General features: G+C 37.7%; 1 protein-coding gene across 2 annotated transcripts in view; it reads right to left on the reverse strand.

Moving 5' to 3' along the window:
* The window catches only part of EMCN (endomucin), an 89889-nt gene that overhangs the window by 48065 nt on the left and 15295 nt on the right, over positions 1 to 26529 (reverse strand). For both annotated transcript variants that reach the window (XM_060012041.1, XM_060012042.1), the window contains exons 2-3: positions 10781 to 10903; positions 9123 to 9194 (exon numbers count right to left, since the gene is read on the reverse strand). In XM_060012041.1, the coding sequence (XP_059868024.1) occupies positions 9123 to 9194; positions 10781 to 10903 (195 nt within the window). The remainder of the gene's footprint in view (positions 1 to 9122; positions 9195 to 10780; positions 10904 to 26529) is intronic.

Here is a 26529-nt window from a genome sequence, read left to right on the forward strand (position 1 = left end):
ACAAGAGATGCTTGAGAAAGTCTCATCGATACCAGAGTGTAAATGCAGAGAAGAGACTTTGACTCCAACCAGAGCCCTAAGTTAGAACCATTGGCTAGAACTAAGCAGAATGAGGAATATGGGCTGTTTTATAATTTGTCTTGGTATTATCAATGTGAGATTCATGTTGTATGTTTTGGGGGGTTAAATTTTGGGGAGTAAGCAACAAATGTGAACTTTAATTATATTAGGAATTTAAGGTGTGTTTACAACGGACTGACTTGGAAGGGAGGATGTATGGAGTTCAATTGCGAAGCAAAGGGGATTAAGCAGCTTTATTCCTTTGAAATTACATAATTTGACTTACGGTATTGTTTTGTCCAATATGCGTAACAAAAGCTTCTTGTGTGGTCACTTTGTCTTCAGAAATAGAATATGGGATAAGTGACTTTTTGACGAAATCAACATTTACTAAAACATGCTATAGAATACTAGTACTTTGGTATGTTACTTTGTTTATGTTAAAAAACACTTTTATAGTCAAATTATTTGGAGCTGCATAGTTTCTGAAAAAACATCAAATGAATGTCTTTGTGTTAGGATTACTGAGAATTTTTACAGATGTTATTGTGCCTTGTAAAACCCTCTGAGGGTAGTATTTTCTAAAACAATTGCCCACGTAGCTCCATTTTCAGGCATCGTTTTATGGGCTAGTGCTTCATAGAAATTATGTACCCATAGCAATGAGGGTAGTCTGGGGTAAAATTATTTAATATCCTGATTTACTCAAGTGACTTCTGAGGTAATATTAAAGAGCCCACAGAAAGACTGTGAAGGGCCTATATGTTTATACCAATGATCCTAGGAAGATGTGTCAAAGCAGTGGCAAAGAACGGAAAAGAAGCTGCTTGAGGTTTTGCTCAGATTCTTCTGAACGCCTCCATTGGAGTGAAAAGCAATACCTCAGAATGTAAATAAGTTAAAATGCTAAACCCAAGGGAAAAAGATGTGAAGGAATGTCGGCCAAATACCTGAACAATTCAAAGAGAACGTAAGACGTCGTTCTCTCCAGTACTCACTCCTGAGGAAGAGGAGCTCAGATCATGCAACCAGACTATCCTGGTGTCCCCAGAGATTCTGGAGAAGCACAAAATGGTGCTGGTGGAGGAATGTACGTAAAGTAGGACTATAGCTTTCAGTGGGAGACAAGAAGAGGGGAAAGTTTTATTTCTATATAGATTTAAATTTCCTTTTTCTTTTCCATATTATTTAGAGGGTAGATTAAGGTAGGCATTAAGGGTCCCTTGGAATTGGGTGTTTAGCAATATCCTACCTCTTGCAAAACCATCAAGTACCGTGTAGTATGACCCCAGGAAAGTAGGCCCCAGCAGACTGCTGAGAGCTCCCTGCTGTTTAGGCCTGGCCTAATAAGGTGTTTAGGTGTCTCCAGATTTATCAATTCTCTAACCCAATTTACCAAGGTAAGCTCATATAGGAACTTGGGACTGATCCTAGGTCATGAATAAACTTACATCTGTACTTAGAGTGGCTTTTTGCATTATATATCCCCCAAATCAAGTGGGTTGAGGTATTTGGTGCCCTCGGAGCAATGTAGTAATGTTTTAATCCCTTCGTTCTTTCTTGGAGACTTCACTAACAAATAGATGTTGACTTTCTATTTCCTTAAGATCTATTTTAACAGTGTTTCTTGGAGCCAGAGCAAATATTGGTAGGAGCTTCTTCTTTATTTTCTCATATCAATTGATCCTATTTACCCATAAATTCTTACATAGGAAAAATCAGCAACAGTGCTTATGGGGACATTAAAAGCTTCTCAAACATTTGAGCTGCCCCTTTGGAAAAACTGTAATTAACCATTACAGATGAGGTTATTCCCAGCTTAGATGGAGGGTGCAAAAGAATTGCTTTGTTTGTTTTCCAGTTGTAGAACACATTCATTACTTATTTTACTATGAATAGAATTTAACTAAACAGAATAATGACTTATTTCAGTAAATTTTAACTGTACTATTAAAGTCCTAAGGGTCCAGTAGGGAAGCCTCACAGGCTTGGCGGTAAGAGAGAGAAATGGCTGGCAGTCCACCCTGCACATACCACCACACTGCTTCAAACTGGGCGGTTCAACTTCTATTTGTCTGATATATTCACATTTTGGACTTTTGCAAAAAATTTTATGAGAAACGTTCCTGCTAATTACAAACAATTTTAGACAACAACTAATTGCATTAATTATGAGGGTCCTAAAATCAGACATTGTCTGACCACACTGAAAGTAAGATGAACAGCAGAGTAGGCAGAAATAACAAGATCTTGTGTTATTGTGAAATTCATGTGCTAATAATGTTTCTACACTATGCTCAAGAATATCACCTTTCACTTGGACTTATTTACTCTTTTTAAAACACAATGCTAACAAGTTGGTTGTGTGTGTTTATGTATGTGTGTATGTGTTTTCCACTTAAAGGAGCAACCTAAAAGAAATAACCATTCATAGAAGGCTGGCAATCTCACCCAAAATATAGCCTAAAAGCAGGGAAAGAATGAGAACATGCACCAAAAAGGGAAAAGAAAGGCAAAAAGTTACAGAATTCTGTGACTATTTTGTGTAGGAAAGAAAAGTGCTATATAAGCACTGTTAAAACCTGAGGGGCTCACTATTAAATAGTGAAGTCTAAATAGTTGAGATTAAAATAGTAATACTCATTAAGTAATAGTTGATTATGAATTAGTTCAATAGAGAGAAAAATTTAAAATTAAAGAGCCAACTTTCAAATTCCAAATTGTTATTACGAATTTTGTGCTTTCTTGTTAAGTCATCTAAGCTCTCTGAAACTCAGTTTTTCGGTTTTTAAACAATTTTAAAATAATCTTTAAAAAATGATAATATATCCTGAGGTGTGGGCAAGAGGATGGGGTAGGAAGACGCTGAGCTAACTCTGCCCACAGGTACAGCAAAATTACAACTATTTACAGGAAAACTGTCTATGAAAGTCACCTGAAGACTAGCAGAAAAGATTTTCCACAACTAAAGATACAAAGAAGGAACCACAACAGGACAGGTAGGAGGGGTAGAGATGAAGTATAGTGAAGACCCACACCCACGGATAGGTGACACACAAACGGGAGGATTATCACAATTCCAGAGGCTCTCCCCAAGGAGCGAGGGGTCTGAATTCTACATTGGGACCCACTACCTGCATGTCCTACACTCCCAGGAAAATGAGTGCCCAGAACACCTGGCTTTGAAGGCCTGCAGGGCTTGTGCAATGGGAGAGCCAGAGGGCTATAGGAAACAGAGACCCCACTCTTAAAGGGCTCACGCAAAGTTTCACATGCTCCGAGTTCCAGTCCAGAGGCAGTAATTTGAAAGGAGCCTGCGTCAGATTCATTTGCTGATCTTGGAGAGCCTCACAGAGAGAGAGGAAGCCACGCGGATTCCCCTTGGGAACATAGATGCTGGCAGCAAACATTCTGGGGAGCTTGTTCTACCGTGAGGATGCTGGCGATGACAAGCACAATTTTGGAAACCTCCCTCCAGCCTTGAAGCGCCAGGGACTTACCCACCCACCAGCAGGCAGGCACCAGTCCCTAGAGATCTGGGGCTCTGCAACCAGCTGCTCCGGGTCCCAACCCCACCTGCCAACAGGCTGTCACCAGCCCTAGGACTCCCCAGGTTGCACAGCAGCCACACTGGGACCTGGTCCTATCTACCAGCAGGAAGGCACCAGCTCCGGGACCTGCTGGGTCACACAGCCAGCCATGCCAGATCCTGGCCCTACCTACCCGTGGGCTGGCAGCCACCATATGAGTCACAGCTTGGCAGCCAACTGTCCTGGGGCCAGCCCTGCCTACCAGTGTGCCCACAGTAGTTGGTTCCACCACAACAGAAGGACCCACACAGTCACCACAGGGGGCACCCCTAGAGCATACAGCTCTGGTGACCAGAAAGATGTGGGCTGCTGAGCCCCATAGGATGTCTCCTACATAAGGCCACTTCTCAAAGACTGGAAAACATAACCAACCTACCTAAGACATAGAAATAAATGTACAGAGATAGGCAAAATGAAGAGACAAAAGAATATGTTCCAAATGAAGGAACAAGACAAAACCCAAGAAGAAGAACTAAGTGAAGTGGAGATAAGTAATCTACATGATGAAGAGGTCAAGGTAATGATCATGAAAATGCTCAGTGAACTTGGGAGAAGAATGAATGATCACGTTGAGAAGTTAATGAAGAGTTAGAAAATATAAAAAGAATCAAATGGAGCTGAAGAATACAATAACTGAAATAAAAAATACAGTAGAAGGAATCAACAGGAGATTAGATGATACAGAGGAACGATCAGTGAACTGGAGACTGAGGAGTGAAAAATCACCCAAGCTGAACAAAAAAGAGAAAAAGAATTTTAAAAGGTGGGGACAGTTTAAGAGACCTCTGGGATAAGATCAAGCATACTAACATTCACATTATAAGGGGTCCTAGAAGGAGAAGAAAGACAGAAAGAAGCAGAGAACATATTTGAAGAAATAATAGCTGAAAACTCCCCTAAGCTGGGAAAGGAAACATGCATCTATTTCTGGAAAGTACAGAGAGTTCCAGACAAGATGAACCTAAAGTGGTTTACAGCAAGAAACATAATTAAAATGACAAATATTAAAGATAAGAAGAGACTCTTAAAAGCACCAAGAGAAAAGCAACTAGTTACATACAAGAGAACTCCCATAAGACTGTGAGCTGAATTTTCAGCAGAATCTTTGTAAGCCGGAAGGGAGTGGCATGATATATTCAAGGTAATGAAAGGAAAACACCTACAACCAAGAATAATCTAACTGGAAAACATATCATTCAGATTTGAAGAAGAGATAAAGAGTTTTACAGGCAAGCAAAGGCTAAAAGAGTTCAGCACCACTAAACCAGCTCTACAAGAAATGTTAAAGGGATTTCCCTAAGTGAAGTAGAAAAGACCACAACTAGAAATATGAAAATTATGAAAGTAGAGATCTCATTGGTAAAAGCAAACATACAGTAAATGTAGTAGATCAACCTCATAAAGCTAGTAGGAAAGTTAAAAGACAAGGCAGTAAAATCATCTAGACCAACAATAAGTATTTAAGGGATACCTAAAACAAAAAGATGTAGAAGTTGATGTCAAAAACATTAAACATATATAGAGGGAGAGAAAGAGAGAGAGAATTATATATAAATCTCATGATAATCACAAACCAAAAATCTATAATAGAGACACAAAAAAGAGAAAGAAATCCAAACATAACACTAAAGATTGTCATCAAATCATAAGGGAATAGAGCAAAAGAAGAAAGGAAGAGAAAAGAAGTACAAAACAACCAGAAAACAATTAACAAAATGAAAATAAATACATACCTATCAATAATTACCTTAAATGTAAGTGAATTAACTGTTCCAGTCAAAAGACATAGAGTGGCTGAACGGATTAAAAAAACAAAACGAAAAACAAGACCCATATATACACTGCCTACAGGAGACTCACTTCAGATCTAAAGACACACATAGACTGAATGTGAGAGGATGGAAAAAGGTATTCCATGCAAATGAAAATGAAAAGAAAGCTGGGGTAGCAGTACTCATAACAGACAATTTAGACTTTTTTTAAAATTTATTTTTAAAAAACCACTTTATTGGGGTATGATTGCTCAAAGTCCATTAAACACTTCATACCTTAGACACATTTTTATGATGGTATATATTAGAGCTACTTACTTCTTTTTAAATCCATGTATTATAATTTATTTAACCAAACCCCTGTAGGTGGGCTGTTGAGTTTAATTGAATTAACAAACAAATCAAGCTGAGCAATGTGCAATATTGCCCATTCAGGCTGGAGTTGCAAAATCGAAATATTTTCCTCCCTTTCATCTAAGTCTACACAGCTCTGGCCCCCACATTTTAGCAATTGAAAAAGTAATTAATTCTGACTGTTGGTCTGAAAAATGCACGGTCCAGAGCATTCTAGGAAGTCAGGCAGAGGGCAGCTTGCCAGGACACAGCCCTTCCAGTGGGAGTAGCATTCTGAACTCTTGAACGTAAACTTCTGGCAGTATTTACTCCACTTTGAGTTACTCAAAATAGACTTTAAAATAAGACTGCAACAAGAGATGAAGAAAGACATTATCTAATGATCAAGGGATCAACCCACAAGATCAAATAATTGTAAATATACATGCATCCAACATAGCAGCACCTACATATATAAGGCAAATATTAACAAAAATAAAGGGAGAATTGACAATAACACAATAATAATAGAAGACTTTAACACCCCAGTTGCATCAACTACCAAAACTGAGTCAAGAAGAAATAGAAAATCTGAAAAGGCCTATACCAAGTAAAGAGATTGAATTAGTAATCAAAAGCTTTCCACAAAGAAAATCCCAGATTTTCACTGGTACCTTCTACCAAACATTTAAAGAATATTTACCATCAATTGTTTACAAATTTTTCCAAAAATTAGTAGAGACGAAAACACTTCACAGTGCATCCTATGGGGCTATTATTAACCCGATACCAAAATCAGACGAAGACAACAGAAGAAAACTACAAACTTATATCTCTTATGAATACAGACATGAAAATTCTTAACAAAATAATTGATAACAAATCTAGCAACATATAAAAGGCATGATATACCATCACCAGGTGGGATTTACCACAGGAATGCAAGATTGGTCCCACATGTGAAAATCAGTGTCATATACCATATTAATAAAATAAGGGATTAAAAACCACAGAATAATATTAATACACTAAGAACGGCATTTAACAAAATCTAACACTTTTGCATGATGAAAACACTCAGCAAACTAGTAATATAAGAGGACTTCCTCAACCTGATTAAGGGCATCTCTGAAAAACCTACAATAATATCATACTTAATGGTGACATACTGAAAGCATTCCCCTAAGATTGGGAACAAGAAAAGGAGCCCTCTCTCACCACTTCTATTCAATATTGAACTGGAAGTTCTAGTCAGGGCAAATAGGCAAGAAAATAAAAGACATCCATATTGGAAAGGAGGAAGTAAAACTATCTCCACTTGCAGATGAATCTTATATATAGAAAATACTAAGGAAAACACACACCACACACACACACAACTTGAACCAATAAATGAGTTCAACAAGGTGGAAGGATATAATACCAGTATATGAAAATAAATTGTATTTCTATACAGTAGCAATGAACAATCCAAAAACAAAATTGAGGAAAATGATTCCATTTACAGTAGCAATAAAATGAATAAAATATTAGGAATAAATTGAACAAAAGAAGTGAATGTCTTCTGCACTGAAAACTATAAACATTATCAAAGGATATTAAAGAAGACCTAAATAAAGGCATCCTGTATTCATGATTTGGAAGACTTACAGCTGTGAAGATGGCCGTACTTCCCAAATTGATCTATAGATTCAATGCAATCCCTATCACAATCCCAGCTGACTTTTTGCAGAAAGTTAGGACAAGTTTATCCTAAAATTCATATGGAAATTCAAGTGACCCAGAATAGTCAAAACAATCTAGAAAAAGAAGAAAAAGTTGGAGGATTCACATTTCCCAATTTCAAAACTTAACGCAAAGCTATGATAACCAAGACTGTATGATTCTGGCATAAGAATAGATATATAGATAAATGGATTAGAATTGAAAGTCCAGGAGTAAAAACATACCTTTATGGCCAGCTGACTTTTATCAAGGGTTCTACCATAATTCAAATGGGAAAAGAATAGTCTATTCAACAAATGGTGTTAGGACAACTGGATGACTACATGCAAAAGAATGAAGCTGGACATCTAACTCACACTATATCAAAGACTTTAAAAGCTGAAAGTATCAACTTCTTAGAAGAAAACGTTGGTCTAAATCTTTGTGATCTTGAGTTGAGCAAGTATTTCTCTGATTTGATCCACAGCATAAACTACTAAAGGAAACCAGAATATGTCACCCCAAAATATGCATCTTTGATATAAAATTATTTTAAACTGAATGCAATTAAGAAGTAGCAAATGCATAAAAATGCCTCCCTTATCTGCCTAAAGGCAGGATATAAATTTTCCTTTTACCGGAGACAGACTCATCAGTGCAGAGAAGGTACCCTTATACCTTTCTGGTGGGAATGTAATATAGTGAAGCTGCTTTGGAAATCAGTTCCTCAAAAAGTTAAACATAGAGTTACCATGTGACTCCACAATTCCACTTCAAGGTATTCACTGTTGACCTGAAGCCAACGGACTGACAGATATTTCTCCAGCCAAGATGCACTTACTTGGGATCAGAAGAGAACTGCAATTCAGGGTCTGCAACCATGGCAAGTCATGTGTAAGTTCCCACATGGCAAGGGAAGAAGAAATTTTTATAGAGGGGAAAAGGAAGTGGGGAGGGCGATAGTACACAAAGAGTCCCTGACTTTTCATTGATTGAGTCCTTGCCAGGAAAGAAGAGAGTCTCTGCTTCCTGTTGGGCTCTGCTGTTGTCTCAGGGTGTGAGAGCTCCCTCTTCTGGCCCATCAACTCTATTTAAAATACTGAGGTTTCTGTTCATTAATTTTTGAGAATACCCAAGAGAAATGAAAACACATGGCCACACAAAAACATGTACATAATTGTTCTTAGCATCATTATTTACAATAGGCAAAAAAGTAGAAACAACCCAAATGTCCATCAACTAATAAACAGATAAACAAAATGTGGTCTGTCTACACAATGAAATATCATTCAGTAATAGAAAAAAATAAACTACAGATACATGTTATAGCATGGATGAATCTAAGAACATTATGCTAAGTGAAAGAAGCCAGACACAAAAGATCATATATCATATGATTCCATTTATATGAAATTTCTAGAATAGGTAAATTTATAGAAACAGAAAGTAGTGGTTGCCAGGGGTTAGAGGAAGGGTGGGGGAGTGATTGGTAATAGATGTAGGGTTTCTTTTGGGGGTGATGAAAATGTCCCAGATGTGTGCAGAAGCTTGTGAATATGCTAAAGCCCACTTAATTGAATACTTTAAAAGGGTGACTATTATGGTATGGTATGTGATGATATACATAAAAGAAAAATGGTGGCAAAGCAGATACATTACTCACCATTAACTGCTGTGGTTACTGAAGACAGTGTTGACAGCAGAGATGTTTCTAAGGGTTCCTTGCTGGTAGCTCCTAGATAGATGACATTATTATTAATTACAATTTCATCTCACCTGTCATGGAGTAAAGAAAAGTAAGTCAAATCTGAAGGTGAATTAAAATCCTTCTATAGGTACTGGGTAAACCTTTGTCTATCTTTATTTTTCCATTTTCCAGCTTCTTTTGTCCAAGGTGAGGAATGTAAGTACTGAATGCTTGGGTGGCCCGATAAATACACACACACACACACACACACACACACACACACACTTTTGTATGAGAGGTCCCAAAAGCAAATTTCTACTGCAGATTGTTACTTAGGTCTCTTTAAAAGTGAAGTATTTAAAATCATTTTATTTTTCCCAGTGGGAAAAATTACCTGGTCAATAGGACCTAGGAGTAATGTGCCTTTTTTTCCCAAAATGAGATTTCATTTTGTTGATTTAGTTGTGGCTTTGAAACTTCCAATAAACATAAATAATAAAGGAACTTGCAAACTCCTGTAATTAATTTTTTTCATTTATGATACAATTCATTGATTTCCCACTCTGTACAAAGCCCTCTCCTAGGCTTCTGAGGGCAGTACCTAACCCTTAGTCACCTCTTTTTTCCCATGCCCCTCCCCCCACTCCCCGCAGTTGCTGCATGCTCCGACTGGCCCTTAGTCATCTTTTTAATCTTCGTCGTATGAAGAATAATTCCTGGCATAGAGTGAGCATGTAGCAAATGTTGTTTCAGACAAGATGGCACTCACACAGGACAGGGGGACCAACAAAAGGATAAAGATCTGCTTTAAGTAGGGAACACAACTTACTGATTTGCTACTCATGGTAGCATTCCCTTTTCTCTTAAAACATGTTAGAATGTCCTTTTGTGATTAGGGCAAGGGTTCTATTTTTACTATGTGACATTCATAAAATCTTGGTTCTTATATATACACATGCTGTGTTTGGGGGAGGAGATATTTGGCTCTGCACAGTTTACCTAGTACTTTATTTTTTTATATCTTTATTGGAGTATAATTGATTTACAATGTTGTGTTTAGTTTCTGCTGTACAACAAAGTGAATCAGCTATATGTATACATACATCCCCATATCCTCTCCCTCGTGAGCCTCCCTCCCACCCTCGCTATCCCACCCCTCTAAATTGTCACAAAGCATCCAGCTGATCTCCCTGTACTATGCAAACAAAGCAACTGACAAAGGAAGCAACTGACAAAGGATTAATCTCCAAAATATACAAGCAGCTCTGTTATTAATACAGTTTCACCTTGTGAGCTGTGCTGCTTAAGTGGGCAACTGGAATATTTAGAAAGATATTTTTATGACTGAGAAATGACAATTTTTTCTTCTCTAAAAATAAACTTTGTATATGTAACCATCACAATAGGATCATTCCCAAACAGGAAGTGACCCAAAGCGATATCATCGAAGAAGCCCACTGTGATCTCACGGTTCTGTATTCAACCCAAAATAACACATGAGTTTCAAAATAGTGAAATAACCTAGACCTTTATAACACAGATATGAGATTCCCAAATTATTTTCCTATGATTAATTTACATGGGTGCTACTAATTTAATTTGTTAAAGTAAGTGTCATGAAGAGTTAATCCTACCTTTAGCAGATATTTCAACTGTTGATTTCTCTGCAACATTTGGTGATGACGTTGTGTTTGATGTTGGTACAGATGTTTTTGTTGCAGAAATTGATGATAATACAGGAGTGGCTGTATCTTTGACTTTGGAAAAAAGTAAATTGTGTTAAAGCAGTTGCATTAAAATTTACATTTATTTTGCCAATCAACAGCCTAGTATATTTAAACAAAGTAAACTGTATGTATACTACTGCATCGGGTATGGTTTTGGAATTAATTTTCTAATTGTAATGAATTCAGCCTTGATTTCTGTATTCATTCACTAACTCCATCTGCTTCTCACCAACGGCGTGAATTTTTAAGATGGTTGGCAGAATCAGTCTGTGGTTCCGAAACAAAATAATATCTGACAAAACTAGTGAGGAATAAATGTATGAGTTTGAAGCTTAACAATATTTTTAATCCAACTGAACTAACATTGTCCGATGAAATAATTAAACAGGCACTCTCTGGGCAGTGGGTATTTTACTGAATGCTTTAGAGCATGTTAAAGTTACTAAATACTAAAATCTCAGTATTAGTGCATCTTTTTTTGGTACATAGCATTTCTCTCTCTCTCTCCATATACTACATATATATTCTAAAGAGAAAATAAATTTTAAAGAAATTCAACAATTGCAACAAGCCTACATTCTTGGGAATAGAGCCACCATAAATCTGCCTTTTCAAATGACTTATTTCTCTCAAAGGCACAGAAGTGAAGACAATACATTGTTATGTATATTATATATATATATATATATATATTTTTTTTTTTTTTTTCAGTACGCGCGCCTGTCACTGTTGTGGCGTCTCCCGTTGCGGAGCACAGGCTCCAGACGCGCAGGCTCAGTGGCCATGGCTCACGGGCCCAGCCGCTCCGCGGCATGTGGGATCTTCCCGGACCAGGGTACGAACCCGTGTCCCCTGCATCGGCAGGTGGGTTCTCAACCACTGTGCCACGAGGGAAGCCCTATGTTTATTTTTAATAATTATTTTTTGGCAATAGAAAGCCAATATCTTACAATAATTCTTAAAACTTCCATTGCAATATTATTTTTTAAAAGTGAAGTATATAGGGTTTAATTCTCAGTGATCTATGGAAAGATTTGTTTCATATAATATTATTGTAGCTTATTGGCATTTATATACTTTTTTAATCCTGCATTTGTTGGACTTGTCTCTGTATACTTACTGTTATGTTGCAGATCAAAAAACAGCAAACAAATGTTTACAAAGGATGTGGAAAAAATATTCCTGTTCATGGAAAGCACTATTTTTATGTTGTTCCTTTGTATACAGAACAGTTGACCCTTTAACAACTTGGGGGTTAGGGGCGTCTACCTTCCACGCGATAGAAAATCCAAGTATAACTTATATGTGGCCCTTCCTATCCGAGGTTTCTCTGCATCCAAAGATTCAAACAACTTCAGATTTTAGCACTGTAGTATTTACTATTGAAAAAAATCTGTGTATAAGTGGACCCACACAGTACAAACTCATGCTATTTAAGGGTCAGTTGTATACAGAGTCAGTACAACAGGTAGTTGAGAGGATGGACTTTGAATAACAAAGACTCATGTTCAAATCCCAGTCAAACTGAGTATGTCATTACAGTAATTGTATGTCATTTGTATGACTTCTCAAATTTAAATTTCATCCAAAATTTTCCTCTTTGAATCTGAGAAAAAAACCCAAAAATCTTTCAAGTCATTGAAAAGCAATATTTGAGATGTCATGAGATAGAGTGTACTTCCTGTTTTATTTTATAGACTTGAGGGCCTTGGGAGTGTTTATGCTTAGCGCTGACTTTGTTTACAGACAGCTCACAGAAATTGCTTGGTGTATGCAGCACATACCGATGTGTTCCGCACATACAAGAATGACAGAACAGCTTTTTCAAGGGCTTTACCGAAATCAAGTCAAAAGCATTTTTCATCTCTGGAGAAACACTTCACACCCTTGGTCTTACTCCCATCCTCTCCTTCCCCTCAATACTCAGCAGAGAAAAGGAGCACAGCGTGTATGAGGTTACCTTTTCTCTATTAGTCATTTTGTTCTCACTATTTTTCTTTCTGTCCTAGAGTCCATGAGGTAACATTAATTTCTAAGTTTAAACTGAGATTGAAGAAGTTATTTGAAGAGGCATATACCCCATGGACTGGAAATTTCACCAGTAAATAACTTGAATGATATCTCTCTGTTGACTTGCTAAATAGCAACAACCTTAATTTCTGAGTATAATCAACAACTCCAGAGATATTTTTCATATTTCTTTCCTCCCTCCCTTACTTTTTTCTTTCCTTTTTTGCTTCCACACATACTTATTGGGGAACTAATATGAAAAGCATGATTAGATACTGCAAAAGACTCTATGTTGCTCCACATAGTATCACCCTTGAGTAGCTTTTAATCTGGTAGGGAACATAATGCCTATACACAATAAATAATAAAGAATATTCTGTATGAGTTGTGTAGACCAGTGTTTTTCAAACTTCAGGTTATGATACAATTAAAGAGTAATTTAGGGGCTTCCCTGGTGGCGCAGTGGTTGAGAGTCCGCCTGCCGATGCAGGGGACACGGGTTCGTGCCCCGGTCCGGGAGGATCCCACATGCCGCGGAGCGGCTGGGCCCGTGAGCCATGGCCGCTGAGCCTGCACGTCCGGAGCCTGTGCTCCGCAACGGGAGAGGCCACAGCAGTGAGAGGCCCGCGTACCGCCAAAAAAAAAAAAAAAAAAAAGAGTAATTTAAGTCTATTTAATACATTGCAGCCAGAGCTTTTTTTTTCCAAATGAAAGAGAGAAAAGAGGCAATATTAGATTAATACTGCAAATAATGAGGGTAAGTATTGTTTCATGAAGCTTTTGTTTAGCATTGTGTGTGTGTGTGTGTTTGAGAATGAAATGTGTGTGAATGCAAAATGTATCTCTTACTGTGATTCCAGCTAAAAATGTGAAAACTGTGGGACAAGAAAAAGTTAGGGCAAGAATTTATAAGATAAAAAATGATCACCCTGGGCTTCCCTGGTGGCGCAGTGGTTGAGAGTCCGCCTCCCGAGGCAGGGGACACGGGTTCGTGCCCCGGTCCGGAAAGATCCCACATGTCGTGGAGCGGCTGGGCCCGTGAGCCATGGCCGCTGAGCCTGCGCGTCCGGAGCCTGTGCTCCGCAATGGGAGAGGCCACAACAGTGAGAGGCCCACGTACAGCAAAATTAAAAAAAAAATAAAAAATGACCACCCTGCTGGCATGAGCAAGGAATACTTCATGAGAGAGTTGACATAGGAGCTGGAGCTTGAAGAGTGAGTAATATGGTGACACAGGAAGAGGAAAGAGCATGAGTAAAGGTCTGAAGTGGGAGAGTGAGACATATCTGAGGGCACTGCAAAGAGCTCTGTTTGGCTGGATTGCTGTGTACTACGACAGGACATGGTGGATGTGTCTGGTAAAATTCTGGAGACCAGATTGTAAAGGACTTTGAACACCAAGCCAGAGACTTAGGACTTTATTTACGAGTCTGTGGGGAGCCATAGGAAGTGACCAAATGGAAATTCAACCGTAGGAAACACAATGGGGAAATAAGTGGGGCAGAGAATGAGAAGATACCAGTGGAACAGAATTGAAAGCCGCCATTTTTATGTTTACCAATGTGGTCGGCCCTCTTGAAGTCATCATGTGAGATCAGTGAGTTCTCATCCATACAATGACTTGAGGCAAACTACAACAAGACACATTTCTAGCTACTTATGTGGTCAGGTTGAAATGTGCTGTAAGGCTTCTCCTTCTTACCGCCCTTCTACACATTTGGCCACGGATTTCCCTGAGTAAAACCTTAATCCATTAGCACTCATCAATGTCTCCATTACTAGTTCTTCAGATTGTTCAACAGAGAGTATTCCCTCTTTTGGCAAGGACTGACAAGCAACCCCTAAGAATACTGAGCGTCACTCTGCGCCAGGTAGTATGTGAATACTTTCCATGGATTATATCATTTAATTCTAAGACCCTACAATGTTTATACGCTTAGATCACCATTTTACAGAAGAGGATCAAAAATGGTAAGCAACTTGTCCATATTATAGGAAGTAATACAGTTGGAATTTGAATCCAGACACCTTTGACTCCGGAGAAGATACCCTGAAGCGTCACACATCTGGCCATGGGAAGGTGGCTCCATGCCAAGCCACATACCCCTGCCCCACCTGCTTTCTGCCTTTGACGGAGTGTGATATCAAAAATGTGGAAGTGACTAGATGCACCGATGTTTTACCTCTACGTGCCTAGGATGAGGAAACAGACAAAACACCTCACTGTTTTTTTCTTTTTTAATAACAAGCATTCATACTGTCGTGTACCTATACATAAACACACATATAAAATTTTTCCATAGTAGACTGAAAGCTTTAAAATATTTCCAATCTTTTAAAACTATTTATAATTGAAAAATAAAAATAGAGATTTACTGAGTTTAAAAAAATGCTGCAAATAGAAACTTTCTCTCCTCATACGGTGGAAAAGAATTATTCCCTGTAACTACCACTGTTGAAGGTTTTATTGACCAGGATTCAAGTAACCATCAATTATGCTTTTACTGTATTATCTGTAAATCTCTTCTAGGTCTGATTTGATCTCATAATAAACCATTGAGGAAAATGGTTAATTCTGAAGTGTTTTCATAGGACACTGTGAGGTAGCATTTCCCCTCTCTTTATCTCCAAAGTGATTAAAGAATAATTTAACAAGGAGACCTGTGCCTCACAGCTTTGCTTGTGCCAAACCAGATAGTGCTGCTTTGGGGAGAAACAGATGGCATTTCATCCTGACTCTACCCTATATCCATACACTCCAACTGAGAGAGCACAAGGGATGCCATAGCACCAGTTTCCTATGCTATGAAAGGATGAAGCATTATTGGGATTTTAATAAAATAACTATTTTAATTATAAAAATCATAAGAACTTTGAGAATTCAGTTTATGGCTAGAAACCAAGATTCATACTTTCTCCTGTTTTCAAATGATCAAGTCATCGACTCCAATCTTCTCAGACATGCTTTGTAATTACATTTAGAGGTAACTCACGAATAGTCTCTAAGAGTTAGAATTTCATCCATCCTCATAAGGAGCAATTGCTTCTCTAGCTTTCTTTTTCCCTACCAATTCTGTTTCTAAAGTCCACTGAAAATCCACTACTAAAGAAGATTGATCTTGCTTCTTCTAGATCAACACAAACACCGAATGACAGTAACTTAGAATTCTAGAACTTGAGATCTGGAAAGAACTTTTCAAAAAGATCTTAATGTAATAGAAGTCCTACATTTTATAGCTCAGAAAATGTATGAGTTTAAGGTAGTTTCAAAAGATCATAGCACCAATTAGTAAAAAGTTGATTTTTTTTTCTAATTCTACCATTTGGGTATGTGGAATGCAATTGTGGCAGAGACAGTGCTGAAGTTTCCCTTTGAAAATATTTACTTTGCTAGTTTTAACCATAAACACAATTTCAGAAGAAGGTTTTAAGTTCTTTAAGGAAACAGAAGAACGGTTTCTTTAGAAATATATAATTACAGTAAATTCAAAATGCTAACTACTAAATGGTCTTATAAACCTTCAAAGTACCATTATTAGGTAATAATCTCATCACTTAGATCAACTGCTCTATGGAATTGATGGTAAAGTAGCTAATTTTATATTTCAATAGCTTACAACATACTATTTCTACTATTTCATATTGTCTTCATGCAGTGCCACCTCCCATATATGCCACCCCTTAGGCTTTTAGGAACTTTATACAGATTTTATCTTGAAATAAAGTAATTGTCAATTTTCAGTTGTCATTTGTGGTTGCTTCTCCCCTATGCATCATGGCTTATAGTGAATAGAGATCCACTTCTTAACGTTTGTATGTGATGGCAGTGCACAAATTGGGGTATCATAAATAGTGAGAAGGTCCTTTTTCGTAGTACTTTGTCAGTAGTTACTAGCATTATAATTTTTGTTCAACATATACGCTATATCTTCTTTGTCAGAAAAGAAGTAACAAAGAATTAGCAAAGTTTAAGTGGAAAATTTCAATTTTCCCTCACCCATTAAAAATATATTAAAATGTTAATTACATAGTATAATATACAAAATTTATATATAAGTAAAATATATTTCTATAGTAATATAATAAAAATAAATAAAGGAAATATGATACCCTTTCTATATTCCCATCAAAAGAGAGCCTTTGTGAAAGACGGGGCACCAACTCCTTTTGATTATCAGTGTCATAGCAACACGTTTTTCCATTAATGGTGGTCCTTGCTCTTTTATACAGCACAGGTCACTTTGGTTCATTGCCAACCAAATTAAATGAAGTTAATTTTTTTCCTCAATTCAAAGAAAACAACAATTATTACATGATGATGTATTCCTGATGACTTCTACTTGCATTGATCTAAAAATTTCATGATACCTTATATGAAATTTATAAGTAAACTACTAGCCAATGAGTAACCTACCTCAATAAACGTTTACTAAGCATCTATTTCAATAAGACCTAAGCAAAAATTAAAAATATGTTTTTCCTAGAGGATCTTAGACTTTATTTTGATACTCAAGCTCTACATGCATGAAACACCTATAAGGTTATGCTAAGGTGCCACAGGAAAATGGTGCTGTATAATTAATGCTATGCGTAGCTCATCCTATACGAGTGAAATCAAAGTAAGGTGATGTCTCTCTATGTGTCTAGGATAATGAGAATCATTTTCTCCGTGGAACAGATTTCAAAAGGAATCAGATAAATGAGCACAAGAAAGAAAGAAAAATCATGCTTCATGGTAGAAAAAGAAGAAAGGATATTCAAAGAGAAGGGCAAAGACAATAGTGCCAAATAAAACAGAGGCTATATAACATAAGGCCTGAAATGGGGCCTTGGGGATATTAGACACTTAAAAATAGAATCTTTGGGGAGAGGAAAACAGAAAAATTTAATTTTCAATGAAAACATCAGAGCTAGTGGCAACTCAAAAAAAAAAAAGGATTTGAAGTTTACTTTTTCGATTAAGGCTAACAAAATACTGTAGTGAGCACAAAAGGTTTTAGAATGCTTACCTTTCCTAGGTGGAATGAATTTGGGGGATAAGTTAGAATAAAGACGAAGATGTAGAGAATGGACTTGAGGACACGGGGAGGGGGAAGGGTAAGCTGGGACAAAGTGAGAGAGAGGCATGGGCTTATATACACTACCAAATGTAAAATAGATAGCTAGTGGGAAGCGGCCGCATAGCACAGGGAGATCAGCTCGGTGTTTTGTGACCACCTAGAGGGGTGGGATAGGGAGGGTGGGAGGAAGATGCAAGAGGGAAGGGATATGGGGATATATGTATACGTATAGCTGATTCACTTTGTTATACAGCAGAAACTAATGCAACATTGTAAAGCAATTATACTCCAATAAAGATGTTAAAAAAATAAAAATAAAAAGAAGGAGATCTCATCTCTCACAGAGAGGAAAATATGCAGGTAAGTGGGAGAGAGCTATGCCTTAAAGACGAATCTCCTCAGGTTGCCAGCCATCTGTGAGGTGGGGAAGGAGTGCCAGGCCTGGCAGGCTCAAGCATGGACAGGTGTCTCAGCCACCTGGCCCCTCTGGGGAGAATGGGAAGGCAGCAGTACATTGGCGAGTTTCTTAAACAGAAAACAACAATATCTGCAAAATGGACCTGAGAATCCAAGGTGTTCTGGCTGACACACAGGTGGAGCCTCCCAAGGCAAGTTTCCTCCACTCACCCACGTGTCAGGTTTGAAATTATGGGGCAATGCAGGTATTTTTCCTTCACAAACTAATTGTGATTCTTTAAAACTCAGGTTGCATAATAACAAGATATTTGAGATTGTGGACTCTATTATAAGGGGACTTTTTGTATACTGTATCAGGTTTGGAAAGTTTCAGCTCTTTGAGGTATAAAAAAAGCAAAGGTTATATTTAATATTTATAGGAGTGAGAGTATTAGGGGAAAGGAGTGACCTGGCCATACTCCTGGGCTCTTAGATCAACCATCCCCAGATCCCTCCTACCATGCTCTGCTCTGACCCCAGAGAGGAGCTGTGATTCTGTGGCTCAAAAAGCATCTTCCCAGGAAACAAGATGCTTAGGCTTTGCAGGTTCTTGTCGGCACCAGCAAACCTTACAAGCAAGTCTCTTGGGCTTGTCTCAGGAAGGGGATCAATCAAGGGCCCTCTCAGTCCTGGGAGGAACAGCACTGCTCTGTCCCTTGTCTGGGCTCCACACAGGGGCAGTGATAACGGAGCAGGAGGTGTTCCTCTTCTCTCTCTAATGGCGCCCCCAGCTTTCCTCTGAGCTTAGAATGTCGCCACTTGAAATCCTGGGTCTTCACTACAGGCTCTCCTGGCATTTCTTCAGGAACAGGGAAGGTCTCACTAGACACTTTCCACCAGCAGTGACATTAGAAGAGTGATTGACACACATGAAATGACACCACGGGAGGTGGAAGGACACACAGCCTTGGCAATTGTGACATCAACTAATTATGTAACTGTGTGAGCCACTTCACCACTTTGGGCCTCAGTTTCCTCTCTATGAAAAGTGTCTGTTGAACAAAATCTCTTCAACTGTAAAATTATATTACCTGTAAGATTAAATTACAATGTAAATATCCATTATGGCAAATAATTGAGCATAAGTTGCATTTCTACATACCAAGAAGGAGGCTTGTACTTTAGCAGTTATATACAAAGGCTTTATAGAGTTATAAACTCATCACCTGGGAGAAATCTAAGCCCCAAAAGGCATTCTGTATTACAAGGGAGAAAATGATTATGTTTATTTGCAATCTGATAATGTTACCTGGACAAAATGTATTTCCCTTTAGGGTGTTAGTCTACCCAGAAATAGAGAAAATGTGAAAGACAAAGTTGGGAATAGGTATTTGGAATACTTTGTGTTGAAACTTTTTTTTTTTTTTTTTGCGGTACGCGGGCCTCTCACTGTTGTGGCGTCTCCCGCTGCGGGGCACAGGCTCCGGACGTGCAGGCTCAGTGGCCATGGCTCACAGGCCCAGCCGCTCCGTGGCATGTGGGATCCTCCTGGACCGGGGCACGAACCCGTGTCCCTTGCATCGGCAGGCGGACTCTCAACCACTGCGCCACCAGGGAAGCCCGAAACTTTTCTTTTACATAGCAGAACAAATGATGAAATATTTTATTATAGGTAAACTAGCATCTACGTGAATGAATAGAGCTCATATACAATAAGCTAGACAGCTCCTTCTCAGCAATGTGTATGTGTAGGTCTGTGTGTGTGTGTTCATGTCTACACTTAATGAGTGACAGCTGAGTTTGTACAAAAGTCTACAGTATTGCATTTGAAGCTAGAAAATGATATTTGGCTGACTTTGAGATGTCATATTTATCACCTCATCTACTCTATTTTTGTCTTCTCTAAGTGTAAAGAAAAACTCTCTAACTGATTTTAAATGCTTTTTAATTTGTATCTGTTGAAAGATGGTAATTTCAGTTATTAAGGGGTAAAATAAAAGGACAAAATGTTATTTCTATCTTCTGAAAAGTCAAAGACAATCTTTTCTTGCCCTAAAAAGAATTATTTGAAGTGACAAAAAACTTTATAAATGACAGACATTCCAAGAATGCAAACATGTGTAACAATAATTGCTTTCACTGACATCATTTGATTTTAACAATTTCATAGAACAGTAGAACAGACAATACTGTTATCTTCATTTCATAGATGAAGAAACTGAGGTCTGATTGTGACTTGCCAAGAGTCACAGTTACAATTATCTTCTGCAGCAGCGGAAGATGTTAGAGCCTTGTTTACACTCAGATGTTCTAATCCCATCTTTCTTGTGATTTTCCTCTACACTGGCTAGTCTTAGAACTGCAATGTCACGTTTGTGGTTGCAGTATTTCTGTGCTACTATTCGGTATTATTTAGAGTACTTTAGAGCACAATTGTTTTTCTCATATTGTTGCTATTAATTATGAAAACAAATGAAACTAATTAAGGTAAATTACTGAAAGTAAAAAGCATTTGTCATCAGTAGTACCTCCGTTTTTTTTGTTTTTGTTGACCAGTCACATCATCCATCAGGGATTATTAAATAAAACAGAGCAAAATCTCTTCACTCAAAGTTATATCTTATCTTGTTCATCAATAGAATATTAGTGCGAAACAACTTTATTAAAAAATTTTAAAGTAAGAAAGTCAACTTTTATTGTAATATCATATGACTAAGAAAATTTATGAAGGGCTTTCTAAGACATGATTTTTTTCAGTGTCCTTTATTTGTTAGTTCTGGATTTAGGGAAATGATAAAAAAAATTTTTTTTTTCCTTTCTTGTTTTGGGGTAAAGCAACAGTGATATAGTGAATATATTATTGTTCAGTCTCACTTTTACAGCAAAATCACCAATTAATTTACATTGATCACATCAAAGAACTATTTTGCCTTCTTTATTTCATTTGCATCAAATTATTTTTAGCATATATATTCAGGGTCTCTTGTGAATGCAAGAAAAGACACTAAATAAATGAAAAAAATATTTTAGCACAGAATAAAACAAGAGGCAGTGTAGTGTAGGAAGTAGGTGACTGCAGGTCTCCACAATTTACGAGCTATGTGACCTTATGCAAATTACTTAATCTCTTTAGCCTCTGTTTTTAAAATTATAGAAACATAGGGTTTCTGTGCAGAGCAAAACATTAATATATATAAAAGCTTGAGAGATGCAGCTAACATCTAGGTTACACTTGAATTTATCCTGATTAAAAAGTCGATGACGGGCTTCCCTGGTGGCGCAGTTGTTGAGAGTCCGCCTGCCGATGCAGGGGACATGGGTTTGGGCCCCAGTCCGGGAAGATCCCACATGCCGCAGAGCGGCTGGGCCCGTGAGCCATGGCCGCTGGGCCTGCGCGTCCGGAGCCTGTGCTCCGCAACGGGAGAGGCCACAACAGTGAGAGTCCCGCGTACCAAAAAAAAAAAAAAAAAAAAAGTCGATGACATGAGATACATTTTAGAGCTCTACCAATAGGTCAGACAAATTGATGTTTCTTGCTTATACTGTCCCTAAATACTTGATTAACTATTTACAGAGCCATGTCCAACACAGTCAGTAAGTTCAAGCTAGTAAAGTCTTTCTAAATAAAACGTAAGCTCCTCCCTAAATCATAACCTGATTCTTCCAATTACATCCTAAATTTGACAACAACTTTGCCAGATTTTATAAATTATTTTTAGTATTATCTTTTTCTGATATCCTTATACCATTTCTTTTAAGAAACTGTGATTATAATAATGGAACAGAAAGATTCCAGGATAGAATAAAGAAAACATGAAAGTCAGTTTCATGTAGTAGAAGAAAGAGGTTTTCCATGTTGCTGTTCCATAGGTCCATGGTTGCTACCATGTGGTGGGCCTGGTACAATTGGGATCTACAGAGCTTCAACCAGGGATCGCTGAATCTATATTCCAAGTAACTATTGTCTGCATATTGAAAAAAAATGATTCACACATATACGCTACCATTTTAAAATTTATATAGTTTCTATTGTGATTAATGAAATACAACTGTTTAAAAATTGCTAAATATTTAGCAGCATTCTGTCTTCTCAATTAGTGGGTGCAATTATTATCTTACTGGGAAGGGGTTCACACTTTCCATGTAAATGAGGCACTTATCTTCAAAACATTGGGGGACCACTCCTTTGTGGATCTTAGTATGTCAGTAACAGTACAATTTTGTTTATTTGACTGATGACTTTATATAGCATCACAAACTGAGCCGGAATTTGATATCTTGTCTTATCCATTCCCTGCAAATAATTAGGGTCAGTCTTTAAACACCCATGACTCATACTTTTTAATTAGAAACAAACAAGCAGCGACTTACAGAGAAGGGGATTTATGGCTCTTTGTTTCCAATATGTGCCGGCTCTAAGTGCTAGAATAACAGCATACTTCTTCTTTCTGTGAATCGGTTTCTCCACGCTGGAGATGGAAGAGCTGCTCAGTTTTGCTCAGATGGAACCACATGCCCAGTAGAAGCCTATCATGTATTTATATAAGAACAGAGAAGAAGTCACGGTGTCTACTTTCTGATTTTGGAGACTAGCTTTTATATGGCATATTTTCCAAATTAAAAATATTTTGAACATACCTTTAGGATGCCATCGAAGAGTCCCTTGTGATGGGTTAATTAAATCTAACACATTTAAAAATAACGCTGCGTGTTGTGGGACAGATGCAGCCTTTGGAAAAAGAAAGAGCTTACACTGAACATTGCAACAGATTTTTGTTATTTAATAGTAGGCAACAGACATGTTTACAGAATATGTTTTCAAAGCCTGGTTGGAAAGTATCTTTCTGATACATTCAGCTCTGCTGACAATGGAAGAAATCAGGAAATCCATATTTAGAGAGAAGGATGACTGTATACTTTTATTTCTCAATCAACTCAAATTTGCCTCATCATTTAAAAGTAGTGCCCTCTCGCATAATATCATTCAAATTTAACTAGAAGAAAGAACCATTCCAAAATCCCTTCCCAAATGCCAAGATGATGACTAGGATGGAAAATTTGTTCTTATTTAAGAGCAAACAGTCAGGTGTACACTTGTCAGAGTGATTTTGGAAATTCAAAAGGATGTCCAAAACTTTAAGAAATGTAAGAGAAAGAGCTAGAGAGAACTGAATTGTTCTGCCCAAGAAAATGGAAATGATCTGTTATTTTTTACCCTTGAGGGTAAGAGAGGAGAAGATATGGGGGAGGAGGAGAGAGAATAGACCAAGAAAGAAGGTAAAGCATCCAAAAGACTTTCAAGAACGGAGATATCTAAAACACATTCTTAACTTTGCACCACTCTGTTGTAAAACCTCCCTTCCTTCAGTAAAGTCACCTATTCCACATGCAGTCCGCAAATACCCAGCAAGACTTTAGTTAAGTGGATCTTTCTGGGCATGCAGGAAAGAAAGGAGAACTACATTTTGGTTGTTGCCAGTGCAAAGTTAAAGAAAATGTCACAAGAAACCAAGTGGAGTACAAAATTTGAAGGGTGCAAGAAGGTGGAAAGAAAGGTGAACATGAGAACTCAATCCTCCCTCCACCACGAAAGATTTGAAGAAATGGGCTGCATTGGGCTTTTTCCCAGAGCAGCAAGGAAGTCTATAATCTGAACATGTTTTTACATTAAAGTTGGAGATATCCAGGAGCGATCTGAATTATATAAAATTATTTTTATTTTATTAAATGCTGTTTACCAGACTCAGAATCAAATTGGCTGAGTCACAGTTATGTGCTTGCTGCAGAAGATAATTGTAAATTTGCTGTATACCAAATTATTCCAGAGTTGGCTATAAATTGTTTGCTTCACAAATATGGCAGGATGGATAATCAGAATAAATAGACTACGGAGCTATAGGACAAGCACTTCAGTGCAGCAGCGATAATTACTTAAATCTGAGATACCACCATTATTAAGTAATAAAGTGTTTTCTAAGTGTGAAGGTTACCATTAGATTGCAGTTGGCATTTATTTGTAAACTGATTTTTCTGGTTTTGAAGATGAATTCATGCCAGAACAATTAAATTTACTTTCCTAACAGCAATATTAATGAGAGAAAACCAATAGATGTAATCTCGCATTATTATTGATACATACTTAGTTTCTTTTATCCAGTATGCCTAAGAAGCATGGTGCTCTGTATAACTAAACATTTTTTTAACGTCTTTATTGGAGTATAATTGCTTTACAATGGTGTGTTAGTTTCTGCTTTACAACAAAGTGAATCAGCTATACATATACATATATCCTCATAACCCCTCCCTCTTGGGTATCCTCCCACCCTCCCTATCCCACCCCTCTAGGTGGTCACAAAGCACTGAGCTGACCTCCCTGTGCTATGCGGCTGCTTCCCACTAGCTATCTATTTTACATTTGGTAGTGTATATATGTCAATGCTACTCTCTCATTTCATCCCAGCTTACCCTTCCCCCTTCCCATGGCCTCAAGTCCATTCTCTATGTCTGGGTCTTTATTCCTTTCCCGCCCCTAGGTTCATGAGGACCTTTTTTTTTTTTTTTTTTTTTTTAGATTCCATATATATGTGTTAGCATAGGGTATTTGTTTTTCTCTTTCTGACTTCACTCTGTAGGACAGACTCTAGGTCCATCCACCTCACTACAAATAACTCAATTTCGTCTTTTTATGGCTGAGTAATATTCCATTGTATATATGTGCCACATCTTCTTTATCCATTCATCTGTTGATGGACACTTAGGCTGCTTCCATGTCCTGGCTATTGTAAATAGTGCTTCAGTGATCATTGTGGTACATGACTCTTTTTGAATTATGGTTTTCTCAGGGTATATGCCCAATAGTGGGATTGCTGGGTCGTGTGGTAGTTCTATTTTTAGTTTTTGTTGTTGTTGTTGTTGTTTTTTGCGGTACGCGGGCCTCTCACTGTTGTGGCCTCTCCCGTTGCGGGACACAGGGTCCGGACGCGCAGGCTCAGTGGCCATGGCTCACGGGTCCAGCCGCTCTGCGGCATGTGGGATCTTCCCAGACCGGGGCACGAACCCGTGCCCCCTGCATCGGCAGGCGGACTCTCAACCACTGCGCCACCAGGGAAGCCCCTATTTTTAGTTTTTTAAGGAACCTCCATACTGTTCTCCATAGTGGCTGTATCAATTTACATTCCTACCAACAGTGCAAGACGGTTCCCTTTTCTCCACACCCTCTCCAGCATTTATTGTTTGTAGATTTTTTACGATGACCATTCTGACCGGTGTGAGGTGATAACTCATTGTAGTTTTGGTTTGCATTTCTCTACTGATTAGTGATAACTAAACATTTTTATTAGTTTAGAATCATTATGTAAAATATACCAGAATAAGCAATTTTCAAGCAATTCTAATAGCATTAACATTTATCTGTGTATCTCCCATTACTAGTGCTTGACAATAGGTGTTTATTAACTGTTTATTATATGCTAAATATAAGTTTTACCGGAATAGCCAGAATCTTCAAACTATTTTAATTAATCTATCACTTTAAACTAAAAATAGAAAATACAAACTTGGGTTGAATTTATATTGAACGTATGATCTACTATTGAAACTTCATACTGAAATAAAATTTCTGAGTTTAAATTTGTTGCTGAATCATTATTCCTTTATGCTTTACTACTATTTGTAAACATTTCTCTGCTTTTTTTGTGAACTCAACAGTGTTGAATGCTGCATAAACTTGGATTTATGATTTTTTTCTGATATATGGGTCATTTTAAAATCTGGGAAGAATTTGTGGGGAATTTTCTATGTTTTGGGCATTTTTCTTATTTCTAGTGAGACTTCTGTAACATTTGAAAGCATTACACTTCCTATTCTCCTGGGTGATAAAGGTTGAAGTGAAATATGTTTGTTAAAATTCAGAAGAGTCACTTACCAACTATAAAAGTGTCTTTAAAACTCTTGTGCATTTTAGCAACTTCCTAGTGAGAAAAGAAAAGCTGGCAAAAGGAAACGCCATATTTGGTTACAGCAGCCTCCTAAGGTTTAATCTCTAGTAAAGTGTGTCCAAAATTTCATTCACTCCTGTACGAGTTTTATGAGCTTATTCATACTCTCTATCTGCTATTGGTTCCTTACTCTTTTTCTTAAAATCAACTCACTTAAAAAATTAACTATAAAAATAAACACAATGGGGGCTTC

Source organism: Delphinus delphis, chromosome 5, assembly GCF_949987515.2.
Source record: "Delphinus delphis chromosome 5, mDelDel1.2, whole genome shotgun sequence".
NCBI lineage: Eukaryota > Metazoa > Chordata > Mammalia > Artiodactyla > Delphinidae > Delphinus > Delphinus delphis.